The following is a 14,163-nucleotide window of genomic DNA, read 5'->3' as shown; positions in this document are numbered from 1 at the left end:
TTAAGGGAGAGATTGTCAGCTGCCGAGGTTTTACCGCTAGGGATCAGAGGATGAGCCGCACCCTAATAAGCTGCCTCAGAAGTTGTATCTTCAAGAGCTTCATGCTCGTGGCACCTCTTAAGGGAGAGATTGTCTGCTGCCGAGGTTTTACCGCTAGGGATCAGAGGATGAGGTCCGAAACGTTTTATGCTGAGCTCTGTTCAGCACATTTACTTTTTTACCCTTCATCGTAATTTACAAGGATGCCATCACTAGGTATATAAATAGGATGTTTTGTAATACACATGATCTATAGAAAAATATATTCCGTTCATTTGTATGATAGATCGGCAGGTGCTGTCTGTCTCTCGAAAGAGCATTTCTATCTTCTCAAGAATTCTTGCTCTCTTCTTCCCCGCCACGTTCTTCCAAATCTCTGCTCCTAGATTCCTCAAATCTCAAATGAAGAATGCCTTTCGAGAATCCGATACCGACATGGGAAACTGTGACGATGACGTTGCGGAGGAAGACAATAGCATAGGTCGCTGCCTCGATCTCACGAGCTTCCAGCTCCACGATCTCGGCGAAGTTGAAATTCCGGAGGACCTCGAGGAGCTAGATCTCACGGCCAATCGGCTTTCTAAGCTAGACCATCGGATCGGGCTCCTCGCTCAGCTTAAGAAACTTTCTTTGCGGCAGAATCTCTTTGATGATGAGGGCATCCGGCCTTTATCCGGTTGGAGTACTATTTCTGGTTTGCAAGTATGAATTCCTTTGGTTGTTGATTGTTAATGGAGCTTGAGCTGTTTTTTTTTTAAATTTATTTTTTTAAGGTTTTCTATCATGGATATTCCGATGGACGGACCTATATAATTTATTGAACATGAAATTTTTTTATCGTTTTGGTTACATATGGAACTTTAATCTAAACATCAGTTTGATTTTTTGAAAATTTGTTGCATTTTGCGCAATGTTTTTGTTGTGCAGTGGTAACTGGCGTTCTAGGGTTTGGAGGAGAATAAATAGGAAAGTGTTACAAATAAAGGGATTGTGAATTTGAAAATCTTAAAGGTTTACTGATAAGAATGATTATTTTAACCATGAAAATGCTGGTCCTAGATGCAAAATTTTCACTAAAAATTGGAAACTTATGGCTTTTTTATCTGGTTCTTTTTTAAAAACTTTTTTTGTTCATGTCTATCACTTGCAGAACAATGTTTATTCTGGCTCTTTTTCATTGACATGTTATAGTTCTTGCAGCTAGAAAGGTCAATTTGCATATCAGCTTGGTTGTTTACTCGTTAGCAGGACTTCGCAATTTAAGCTCTTTAGGAAAACAGTTTAATGGCACACTGCCCCCATGATCATCATCAATTCAGTTTCGAGCGTAGACACTAATGTTTTTCAGGCAATTTTAACTTGAAAGATTTACATGCATACCATTCAATTCTTATGTATTTACATATCTAATACCTAAAATTTAATTTTTACATGTATGCCGTCTTACCTATGCACGAAAGAGGTGTATTTCACCTCTGAAAATTTAAAATAGTGGTATTTTTAATGTGATATGAAAGATTTGGATGATATAAATGTAAGAATTAAAGTTTAGGTGTTAGATAGTTAACAGATAGGAATTGCGGGGTATGATTGTATGCAAATGCCTCTTTTATCTTTGATTGTTGTCATGGGAGCAACTGATAGGATTTCTAGCAAGAGCTCCCCAACATATCCCCAACTATTTTGAAATCAAATTTATAAATTTTATAAACATTGTAGAAGTTCTTACATGTTTCCTATTTTTTACTGATGATAGTGAATCGTTTGAAAAACATGAAACATTGATTCCATACCTGATATTAACTAAAATAAAAGTTTTTATTTGTATGAAGACTTCATGCATTTAACATATTCTAATTTCTTTTGCAGGCTAGCAATTTATTTTTTTGCATCTTTTACATCGATTTTTATTAATTTACTATTTTTGTAGGAACTTGTTTTGAGAGACAATAAGCTGTCTAAAATACCTGATGCCACCATTTTCAAGGATCTTCTTGTGTTTGATGTTTCTTTTAACGAGATATCTTCATTGAATGGTTTATCAAAGGTTTCAAATACACTCAAAGAGCTTTATGTTTCCAAGAACGAAGTGGCAAAGATGGAGGAGCTTGAACATCTACATGCATTACAAATTCTTGAACTCGGCTCAAATAGATTTAGGGTGAGCTTTTTCTCTTCTTGGGATAGAAAATTTGGGACTTGTTTGGGATCACTTCTATTTTTTCTTTTAGGTTTTTGTTTCTGTTTTTGTTAAAAAATCAAGAGTGATCCCAAATTGCCCCTTGAATTATCAGAAGTTTGCTTTAGAATCGGTTGTGTTGTTCGAGAAACCACTTTATAAGTTTGTTTAATTGAGGTGGTTTGTCTTCTGGTGATGTTTAATGATATTACTGAAATTAATAATTGTTGCATGTGTTTTTTAGAGCTTTTTTTATCTTATATTTTCTGCCATTTTCTTAATTTCAGGTGATGGAGAACTTAGAAAACTTGACAAATTTAAAAGAGTTGTGGTTAGGAAGAAATCGTATTAGAGCAGTGAATTTGTGTGGGTTGAAATGCATAACAAAATTAAGTTTGCAGAGCAATCGACTGACATCAATGTTAGGATTTCAGGTATTAATCTGAAATTTATGTACTTCCTTTTAACCATGTACTTCAATATGAATTGACCATGATGATTTTACTTTGTAGGAATGTGTTGCGCTAGAGGAATTATATTTAAGCCATAATGGTATTGCTAAGATGGAAGGCTTATCTACTCTTCAAAATCTTCGCGTTCTTGATTTAGCTTCGAACAAACTAACTGCGATTAACGACATTGAGAAGCTGAATAGGTCAAAATTTTTTTTTTATCCCTTCAAAATATGTGGATTTCTTCTATTCTGATTTGCTCACGCTAATATTTTGCAGGTTAGAAGACTTGTGGCTTAATGATAATCAAATACCATCGTTAGAAGGCATTGATTTTGCAGTAGCTGGTTCTAAGGAGAAGCTCACGACCATATATCTAGAACACAACCCATGTGTATGATACTCCAAACTTCTAGATTTTACTTTTCTATTTTGGTCGGATGAAATGTGCTACATGATTTGGGGAAATTTTATGATCATTGTGTTTTGTTGGGGTATTAGCAGTCTTTTTAATCATGAATTTGAGCATTTTTATATTTTATCATATCTCCTTTGAAAGTTCAGTATTGGATTAGCTCTTATAACTATTTTGGATGCTAGTTCTTCCACCCAAATAGTGATGAAAAAATGCATGATCAAGTAATCGTCTTTGTTCATAAGAATGATGTTTGGATATGACTGCATGGATGGTATATCAAACCGTATAGCAGGGCTCATATGACATTCTCATATTGTTTGAATGCCAAAGCTACAACCGACCCAAGTTTCAATGATCAAAACTGAAGGGGAAGAATTTCTTCTTTAAACTCTCGCAGGATATGGAATTGATGGATCAAAATCAAATGGATATATTTATTTTTTACAATGACAAGAAGATCTGTAAAAAGATGACTACCTTCTTCCCAAAGATATTGTATGAGACTTCTCTTATAAATTTTGAAATTCCTCAACCCAATTAGCATCAAGAACCTCTAATAATGCATCAATTGTTGGGACTTAAATCCATGATGTATATGCTCTTGGTTTTAGATGTAGTTTGATGCTGACTAACTATTATTTGTAAAGGGAGAGCAAGAAATGAAGGCCAGTCTAAAAGAGAGAAACATGTTCACACCATCATAGAGGACATCAAGATTTAAAATGGTTTGTCTTTATAACCTACATCTATTGTGTAAAGGGGGAAAGCTTTCCTTCTTAGCAAATATACAATTCCAAATTCTTTTTTAGGCTTGTCATATAGATTTGAGAACAGGAGAGGAAGAAGATGAAATAAATGAAATATTGTTCATTCTCAGCAAAATGTTTTATTTTCAACAAATGAGTGTCTTATAGAAGATATTTATTAAGTGAAGGCCATCCAACAAGGTTCTCCTTGGATGAAGTGATTTGTGCAGGGTGTCAATTTGGGTGAGCGGTTCGGGTTAAGGTTTGACTCAAAACCGACCCAAATATTATATGGTTTAAAAATATCAGCCCGAATGCAACCCGCCTTCAACCGCCAACATGAACCCGATTCGTATAACCCATTTAACATAAGAAATGACAACTTTTTGGGCTAAAATCAATTCAACTTCAGGTCAATTCTAGGTTGAGGCATCGATTTCTAGTCAATTCTAGGGTATTTAACCCGAACCCGACCCGAAAATTATTCGGGCCTAAACTCATATTTTTTGAGTCGGGTTCATGTCGGGTCAACTTTTGACACCCCTAGATGTGCGGGCTTATGTAGATATGAGCCGAATGATTAAGGGAGAGGGGACATGATGGGTTGTAGACAATCAATTTACTATTTAGTCATGAGGATTGGCAAGAATACAATAAGTGGACATGCAAGCCATGATATATTAGGTTGCTTTAGGTAGGAATTTGGTCAGTTAGTATGAAGTTGAAAACCCAATGAAGATTTTATGTGTGTATATGACATTTATGGTATTTAGGATTGCTAGAAAAAGGTGTTTGTGTTTGTTTGCCTGGCTTGACATGTGCCACTATATTAGGAAGTCAATATGAATGTGCTATCAAGTTGAGCGCTTTTTGCACTCACCAAGATGACAATATGAATGTGCTATCTATCAAGTTGAGCGCTTTTTGCACTCACCAAGATGTATCCAACTTGTAATGCAGGAACCAAGGAATCTTGCTAACATGGTAACATATTCATTTTTGGTCATTATGACATTGGTTAGATTTGAATGTAAAAAATGAGAGGCTTCACACATTCCCCTCATTTCTAACTACTTAAGTAGATTCTAAAAATGAAGAGCACTTTCATTTCTTTGTCCTCTATTGCTCCTACCCTCTATCACAAATGAGCAAAGCCTTTAATCTTATGAGATTCAACTGCGAAGGTACTTTAATGAAGTTCAAGTAAAGAGGCAAGAATTTACTTATACTGATGTGGATTTTGAAGGTGAAGAGCTCTGAGATTATTGTTTAATCAATTCCCCATAGGCGACAGAAAAGATTTTGGAGGCGGGAGAGTCATCCTCCAATGTAGGCATCTTGATGGGGATTGGTGGAGTGATTACCTTGCTTAAAGAAAGAGCATTCTGGCATCAGGGATGGAGCTGCAAGATGTGGGCTATTTGGAACCTCTAACTATTGCAGAGGACCAAATTGCCCTTCTGAATGGAAGGTGGTTGATATTGATTCATTGTTGGCAACTGGCATGGCTAAAATCTAGAAAATAAAGCATGTAGAGGTGCCAATCGAAGATCATGCTGGCTTGCAAGAAACTCTAGCTGATGCATTGACAAAAAAATGGCCTGGCGGAAGTCCAATTTATTCAAGGTGGTGGTGTCTATTAGAGGAGATCAGACAACAATCACAACCAAAGTTTCTACAGGTCAAATTTTTAGGAGGCCAAAGAGGAGATAGGAGAGAGCACTCATGATAATTGGTGGTCAAAATGGATGCCGAAGAGGTGACGCCTTTAGTCTTAGGTTTCTAGGTTGAGAGGCATGGCGTTACACGCTCTTTCTTAATTAGGTGAAGTCTAAAGGTTAAGGTGATGGAGATGGGTGTTATCTTTATACATTCGTGGGATTACTCATAGAAAGACCCGAATGACCGAATTGAGCTTATAAACTGCGACGAGGCAATCACCTTGATGAATTAGGAGGTGCAATAGGTTGTACAAAGGTAATAAGAGATCTCAGTTTCTCCAGCCATTCTAAGCACCGAGTCATTAAGCTGAAAAAGTGCATGATTGAAAGGAATGGAAAGCCTGAGCCATCAGGGAATTGATGCATTTTTGGCATTTGGTAATATCATTCTTTATAGAGGTTGAGTGCAGTATGTATATTCTGTTTGTTCTGATTGCCCCAATTTAGAGCCCGCTCGATGATGAGGGTGTATGAATTTGTTGTAGGCTTTGTCTGGAACGATGGCCTTGATTCCACAGGCAAGTGTAACACGCTTCTTTTTGGAGATTCATAATTATCTTGTTGGTTGCCTCATCTTAGCTTTTAATCTGTGGATGCTAATGAAAGAAATGTTAAGGTTGACATTATCACCTTTATGAAATTCTTTGAACTTTTTGTTGGCGATTTGGGTGTTATCATTGATGACTATTTGATGCAGAACCTGATTGAACGAGATCAAGAAACAAGCAAGAAGAACAGGAAGAACAGGAAGAACAGGAAGAACAGGAAGTAAGATGATTTTTGTGATTCCACAATGAAGATAATGATATTCTGCCTTCCTACCTCTGTCTCCACTCTCCTATAGCAGAGAAGCGACCGAGGCTGTAACTAACGACTGGGGGACCACCTCCCATAACATGTAATTAAGGAATTAAAAAAAAAGTAACGAAGCAAAGAACAAAAGTAGGGAAAATAAAGATAATAGGTAAATGTATATGAATATGAATATCATCCAGATCTGAGGAAGATGCATCAGTTCTCCTCCAATTCTGAAGAACTCGGCTTGAGTTCAGAAAATATCCTTTTGTCAGGTGGATGATAAGCATAGAGATCAGACACAGTCAATGTAGAAGAAATGCCGAGGTCTAGGGGATGTTTAAGAACACAAGCATGATCTTTGATTGGTTTGCTAATAGGGAAATTTTTCGAGGATGTAATTTTAAAAATACTCCTTGTGGAAGTCGATCTTTGCGAAGTCATACCATAAATAATTCACCCTCCTCTAAGGTTTTGTGCCTCTGGTCTTATCGGCTTGATGCTTATATTGTTGTGACGAAATTATGAGTTTGTCTTTAACTTCTTGCAGCATGGATTCAAAATTGTTTACCTAAGTTTTGATATTGTTGCTTTTTGGTTTTGTAATGATGGCCACATCCCGTAAATGGCTCGTTGGTATAGACAATACTGAAGAGAGAGTGACCCGTGGAACGGTTAACCAAGGAATTAAAAGCAAATTATGCTTGTTCCAAATATTTTTCCCACTGTTTCGGTTGGGCTCCTACCAGGAAACAAATCATATTTTCTAAAGATTGATTGATGACTTCCGTTTGCCCTTCAATTTGAGGATGATCTGCTGAGCTCAATCAGAGTTCCGTCTTGAATCGCTTTCACAATTCCCACCAGAAACAATTTATGAATTTGACATCACGATTCGATGTAATGTTTTGCGGGATATCTTCTATGCGCGCCACTTCTTTAAAAAAAGTCTAGCAGCGTTAGAAGCATCTTATGTTTTCTTACAAGCCACGAAATGAACCATTTTGGAGAAAAAAATCAACAATCACCATGACGGAGTTGGAGCCGTATTTAGTGCGAGGTAGGTCCAAAATGAAATCGAGATCCTCCCAAATGATTTTTAGACTATGTAATGTCTGATATTCTGACTTGTACTTTTATAATATTGACACACCGAGCACTTTTCCACGAATCTGCACACGTCTTTTATCAATTTGGGCCAAAAGGTTAGATTGCACAAGTTTGAGAGTTCAATTCCTATCTGCATGAGATGTCAATCATTCTCTGTGACAATCTTGAATAATTTAATGTCTAAGTGAAGTGTTAGGAATACACAATAGGTTGCCCTTTAAAAGGCAACCTGGTTGAATAGAATAATTGCTTTGAGGAGAGTGTTCCTTACAATTCATTCAAGCAAGAGAGAAATCTTCTTCGTCATGGTATAAATCTTGCAAACTTTTCATACTTGTGATGCTAGTTTGCACCATGACCAACAAGCTTGTTCGGCGACTCAAAGCGTCAGCTACACAATTGGTGTGACCGACATGGTGTTTCAACACAAAAACTGAATTTCTACAAGAATAAAACCCATCATACATGTATTCTATTGAGATTTTTTTTGCGATTGTAAGAACTGTAAGGGTTGATGGTCACTAAATATGAGTAGTGTTCCCAGGTTTTTAATGCCCGAATAACTCCATATAGTTCTTGTTCAAATGTAGACTATCTTTGGGGTGTCAAGCTCAACTTTTCGCTAAAGAACTCCATTGGCTTTCCTTCTTGTGATAGAACTACGCCAATTCCTACCGCCGAGGCATTAGCTTCTACTTGGAAAGGCTTTTCAAAATCTGGTATATCAAGCATAGGAGCTGAACTTAAATGTTTTTTTCAAATTAAGAATGCTCTCTTGTTGTTCTTACCACAATAAATATTTTTTGTTTAAGACAATCGGTTAACGTTGCAACAATAGTACTAAAGAAACACTTGTAAAAGTTGGCAAGTTCATGGAAACTACGGACTTCCATAATTGATTTGGTTGTGGGCCGCAATTGAATAGCCTCATCCTTCTTAGGATTCACCTTTACGCCCGCTTGCCCTATGATGAAGCCTACGAAATGACTTCTAATGTGGCAAATTCACACTTCTCTAAATTCAAAAGTAGAATTAGTGTATGATCTCGAATAGTGGTGAACAACGACTTCAAAGGTCCCAAGTGTTCATCTATCGACTTTCTGTACACAAGAATATGGTCAAAGTAGAAGACACAACACCGACCAATAAAAGTTTTCAAAATTTCATGCATTAGCCTCATGAAAGTATTTTTAGCATCGCACAAACCAAAATGTATCACTTGCCATTCATATAGACCTTCCCTGGTTTTGAATGTCGTTTTCCATTCGTCACTCGAGCGAATACGGATTTGATGGTACCACTCCTCAAGTCCAATTTGGAGAACATGGCAGCGCGTGCAAGTTTATCTAATAAATCTTTCATACCAAGCATTCAAAAATGAAATTTTACCGCGATCTTATTGATGACGCAACTATCTATACACTTCTTCAAAGAATCGTCTTTTTTGGGCACGATCAATGTCGATATCGCGCAAGTTCTCAAGCGATGGTGGATAAAATTTTCTATGATAATTCTTCTACCATCTCTTGAAGTTTATGGTGCTCCTAGGGACTCATGCGGTAATGCGCGAGGTTTAGTAAATTGGATCTCAGAATTAGATCGATATGGTGTTGAATGGCTTGCAAAAGAGGTAGTTGATCTGAGAAGACATCATGTGTGATGTCCGAAAATTGTTGGAGGGCTTGAACGGATTGATGTACCTTATTTGGAACCAAAGTTTGTTCGACCAAGAAAATTGCAGAAGCCACGTTTGGAGCTATCGGTCGACCACTGGGAACTCGAGATAACTACATATGCAGATTTGTTACGTGTGCAAGAAGCTGGAACAAGAGTAGAAGGTAACGACTGAATTTTCTTGTTATTCTACTCAAGAGTGTCTTCAAGTCGCCCATCATACTAAATGCCCATTTCAAATTGCCTAGGTCGACCCAAAAACAGATGACATACATCCATTTGAATGAAGTCGCAATCAACTTCACCAATAAAATTCTTCCCAATATAAAGTGTCACTTTGGATATTTCGATCACCATAGCCTCAACTCTTTTCTTAATCCAACTAATTTTGCATGGCTTTGGATGTTTGGTGGTTTTTAGTTGGAGTGCCTTTACGGCAGTTTTAGATATTACACTCTCGGTACACCCAATGTAGACAATTATTTCACACATTTTACCTTCAATAGTGCATCTAATCCGGAAAAAAAGCATTGCGTTGGGATTTAATAGGTTGCCTTGGTGCAAGTAGTACCTTATGTAGAATGCAGTTTAAGATCTCCCCTTCATCGACAGGAATTTCTTCCACTTCACCTTATTTGAATGGATTATGCGCGGGAAATTCACCATCACTATCACCTTCCTCTTCTGTAAATTGAATTTGCCTTCGGTTTAGACATTCATTAGATCGATTTTCGTATTGAAAACATCTGAAACACTTCATGGGCCTCGATCCCTGATTTAAACTATCTTTATGAGTCACCATTTTGGCACTTACTTTAGCATCTCCCCCACTAGTTGCAGCGACCTAATTGGGCGTAGGAACAAAGATATACCAGTTGTTCTGAGGAGGTCCTATACCACCATCTATAGAAGATTCAACAATTGGTTTTCGATGGCTAAAAGAATGTGGAGTTTGGCTAAATTGAAGTTCGGCCTTGTAGGAGTAATTTATTTCTTGCGACAACGACCACACAACATTCATCTCCAATTTGTCTTATATAACCTCTTTCAATTCTCTAATATAACAAGTCATAATTTGTTGGTTAGATTCACATAGATTGTTACGGGTACTAAGAAGGTGGAATTCCTCGGTGTAAGTACTGACAGAGCGATTTTCTTGGGCACATCATTGAAATTACACATACAAAATCTGTTTATAATCTGAAGGTAAAAAATGATTACGTCTTTATACGAGCCCAACTTTTTGTTGTGGCATATTGAAATAGAACGATTGACGACGAAGTGAAAAATAAAAGGAGAAAAAAATTTACACTAGAAAAGAACACATTTACGTGGTTCGACAAATTGCCTACATCGACAGAGTTGCAGAGGATTTTACTAATTGAGTAATTTACACTGTTTGATCACAACGACAATTACAGGAGAAAGTCTCACTTTCTCACTCTCTCTTGACACTGAGATTCACCCAAGAGCAAGAAAATCGAAGAAGAAGAAATACGTACAAGAGAAAAAACCTATTTCTCTTCTGTCGCAAGCCAACAAGAACACCTTCTTCCTTCTGTTAAGCACGCAAAAACAACTAAGAAAGAGCATATTGGACTTCTGTCAAGCACGCAAAAACAACTAAGAAAGAGCATATTGGAAAGCATATTTTTTTGCCTTCTGCTTTCCGTAAGCCTCAAGAAGAATCTAAGTAGGGAATCTACTTTCCCGTTTCCGCAAATTGAAGGAGACGAAGGCTTTCCTGTTTCCACAAATTGAAGGAGACGAAGGCTTTTCTGTTTCTGCGAACTGAAGGAGTCGAGCGTTTATGTTTTTTGCGAGAGAAGGGAGAGGCTTCTGTTTCGCGAAATTAGAAGAGGCAAATGTGGGACAGAGAGAGGCGGGAGTATGTATTACCTCTTCTTTTTTTATTTGAACCAGACTACACACAACAAATCTCCCACTTGGAGATCGGTACACAGACTCCAACTTCTTCTTTCTCAAACTGATATCATCCACTGACGACGTAGCCCTTTTCCTCAAACGTGTTATTTTTCACCTCTGCAACTTAATGACTCTGTCTTCACTCCAGAAGACCGACTGAAGCTGTGCACAACTTCAGTTTCTCAAGAGTAACACCCTCAGTCAACATATCAACAAGGTCAACATATCTTTTCAAGTTATTTCCTGGAATACTCTTGTCTCTGCTTGCAACTTCTACTGTATGGGCAATATCCTGCCTCCGCTGAAAGTCTTTTTTAACAAGTCTAGCATTGTACCTCTTACTGTCATCATGCTTGGTCTTCACCTGGTACTCCCATTTGTTGTGTAATGCCCTCTTCTCTGGTGGAAGTTCTGCCAGCTCCCATTTGCTCGAACTTTCATCTTGTAAGATTTCTTTATAGTTCTGTGGTTCTCCACCATCTCTCTGTGGAACAATAGGAATGGGCGACCCAGACTCACTCTACTCTTCACTTCCATAATCAACAGAGCTATGAACTGCCAACAAAAGTGCATCATGTACTTCTTCATATATCACATTTGCGCTATCATTCTTCATATTTTTTGGATTCTTGCAGTTCCTCCTTATGTGGTCGGCATTGCCACAATTCCAACAGGTTATCTGCTGATCGGAGTTTGAGAGTTTGATTTTGATCCCCCTCTATTCGAGTTTATGTCATGTGATTTTCCTCTGGAATCAACATTTAATGCTGAACTCGAACTTGAGATCTTGTCAGAATCTTTCCTGCGCATCTCCTAAGCCAAAATCAAATCACGAATATCTTCAAATTTCAGTTCAGATTTACCTGCAAAATTTTAACTGTCATCCTCACGGCTTCTTAACTATTTGACAACGATGCCAATAATATCAGAAAACGTATCTCATTATCAAAATCAATTTCAACAGACGACAATTGATTTATGATAGTATTGAAATCATTCAGGTGTTGAGCAACATAAACACCTTCCACCATCTTCAAGTTGAATAACTTCTTCATCAAGTACACCTTGTTATTCGTCGATGACTTTTCATACATACTTGACCATGAGATATACAGTCGTCCTCTTCTTGATGACCTTGTGTGTAACTGTTGACCTCATTTTGAGGTCATTACTCTTTTCCTTAGGATCCTAGAATCTAGCTCTAGAGGTTTCTATTGATTATCTTAGAAAGTTAGTATTAGAATCCATCCTCTTAGAATTCCAGCCACCTCCTATTTCTCTTGTGATGTCCCACATTGATGATCTAAAACCCAAAACCATCGTCCCATCGTCGTATGGTCGAGTGGTTAATGACTATTATGTGGAGACTCAGAGAGAAGTTACTAATAGGATCTCAAGCCCTAGGAAAAACTTTTCAGGATTTTATTATCACACAAACACACAATACACAAAATTAATTAAGTCGCACAAGATCAAACTAAAATTGAACTTAAATGATGGGTGGAAATACAAACTTCTTCGGACGACAAAATGGACTGCGTCAACGCATCCGGGATATCAATTTTAGCAAAAAAAAGACACCCATATTGCTATAATTTTTGACACGAGCAAATTGCACGTAAATCGATGAATTTATTAAAACGACATCGAACGACGAAACGGACCACACCAATGCGTCTGAAACGTCAGAATTACATAAAAAGGACATCCATTTTGTTATGCTGTGACACAAATAAAATGTACGAATCAAATTTTATTTCTGTAATATTAAATATTTTATATTTATATTATTAGTTATAATAATATTTATAATTCTAAACCCTATTTATCCATTTACCCGCATATTTAGCCCCCATTTGATCCCACAGCTCGACAGCCGCTTGACTCGCCCCCCTCTCGTGCGAACCCTAGATCTCGCGAGCGATCCACGTGACGATCTCCCTCTCTCTCGACTCATCTCCTTCCTCGCGTGGTCGCTCTACCTCTCGACGCTCCAATCGTGGGAGCTCGGCTGGTCGACCCTTCTTCTTCTCGAGGCTTTACTTTCTCCTCATTTATGGTGACGATTCACTCCTGTTATTTGATTCGACCACCAGTGAGGCTGGTAGGCGGCTCTCGAGCTGTGGGAAAGGAAGGCTGAGATTGTTTTGCTAGTTGTTGTTTAAGGCTCTTAGGGGAAGGCTTTGCCAAAATTTCTTCTTGGCTAGGTTCTTGTGTGCTGAAGTGTTCGTTGGTTGATGTTTCTCGAAGCTTTTAGGAGGAAGGTTCCTGTAGGAGGTGTTTTCTTGAATTTGTCTTACAATTTTGTTTTTGAGTCCGCGTTAAGAGGTGTTTCTCTTCTTTTCTCTAATCTACACCATTTCAGATGACATCTAAAAGAATTTCCTTTCTCTTCTAAAGCATGTAGAAACAACATTTGGGCTTGTTTTGAAATTTAAGCATACATAGTCCCTGGAAACATTAAAATGGAGCATAATATGACTGTCTTCTTTTCTTTTTCTGCTCAAGATACATGATGAATAAGATTTCTTTTTGGAAAGTTTTACTTGTTATCTTATGGAATGCATGCTAGGAAGAAAAATGCAAGGTTGGAGCTTTTCTTTTATATATATTTATCCAAGTGGATGTTAGAATTAGTTTCAGTATTGGATAATATGTTGACATTAGGAATTTGTTTATGCTTATTCGTTCCCTGTTACTTGTTACTATTTAGAACATGTACTGGATGCAATACTTTGAAATATAAGGCTTCAAGAGATTTGATTTTGATAGCCCTGTTTTGACCCATTTGTTGGGTTCGATTTTGATCTTTTTGGAATGGATTCATGCTGGAAACTGTCTTGACCCATCTGCTGGGATTCAGTTTTAGTTCCTTTAGAATGAATAAATGCTGGAAATTATTCTCTGTTTTCCCATTTTGTTGGGTTCGATTTTGATCTTTTTGGAATGGATTCATGCTGGAAACTGTCTTGACCCATCCGTTGGGTCTCGATTTTGGTTCTTTTGGAATAAATAAATGTCAGAACTTTTTTTTTTCTGTTCTACCATTTGGTTGGGTTCGATTCTGCCTCTTTTGGAATTGAATTATAGCTGGAGGTATTAT

At 37.5% G+C, this 14,163-nt stretch overlaps 1 protein-coding gene across 1 annotated transcript in view; it reads left to right on the top strand.

Annotated features, from left to right (window-relative positions):
- Window positions 1-286: 286 nt before the first annotated feature.
- LOC110034033 (protein phosphatase 1 regulatory subunit pprA) overlaps window positions 287-14,163 on the top strand; it is a 19,540-nt gene continuing 5,663 nt past the window's right edge. Inside the window, exons 1-5 of the mRNA XM_020738264.1 lie at window positions 287-741; window positions 1,970-2,200; window positions 2,506-2,652; window positions 2,731-2,873; window positions 2,950-3,064. Coding sequence (XP_020593923.1) covers window positions 319-741; window positions 1,970-2,200; window positions 2,506-2,652; window positions 2,731-2,873; window positions 2,950-3,064 — 1,059 coding nt within the window. The 5' untranslated portion in view covers window positions 287-318. The remainder of the gene's footprint in view (window positions 742-1,969; window positions 2,201-2,505; window positions 2,653-2,730; window positions 2,874-2,949; window positions 3,065-14,163) is intronic.

This window comes from Phalaenopsis equestris, unplaced genomic scaffold, assembly GCF_001263595.1.
Source record: "Phalaenopsis equestris unplaced genomic scaffold, ASM126359v1 Scaffold001333, whole genome shotgun sequence".
In the NCBI taxonomy this organism is placed as follows: domain Eukaryota; kingdom Viridiplantae; phylum Streptophyta; class Magnoliopsida; order Asparagales; family Orchidaceae; genus Phalaenopsis; species Phalaenopsis equestris.
Note: the sequence above shows the minus strand (reverse complement) of the source record. Positions and strands in the feature narration are given on the sequence as shown.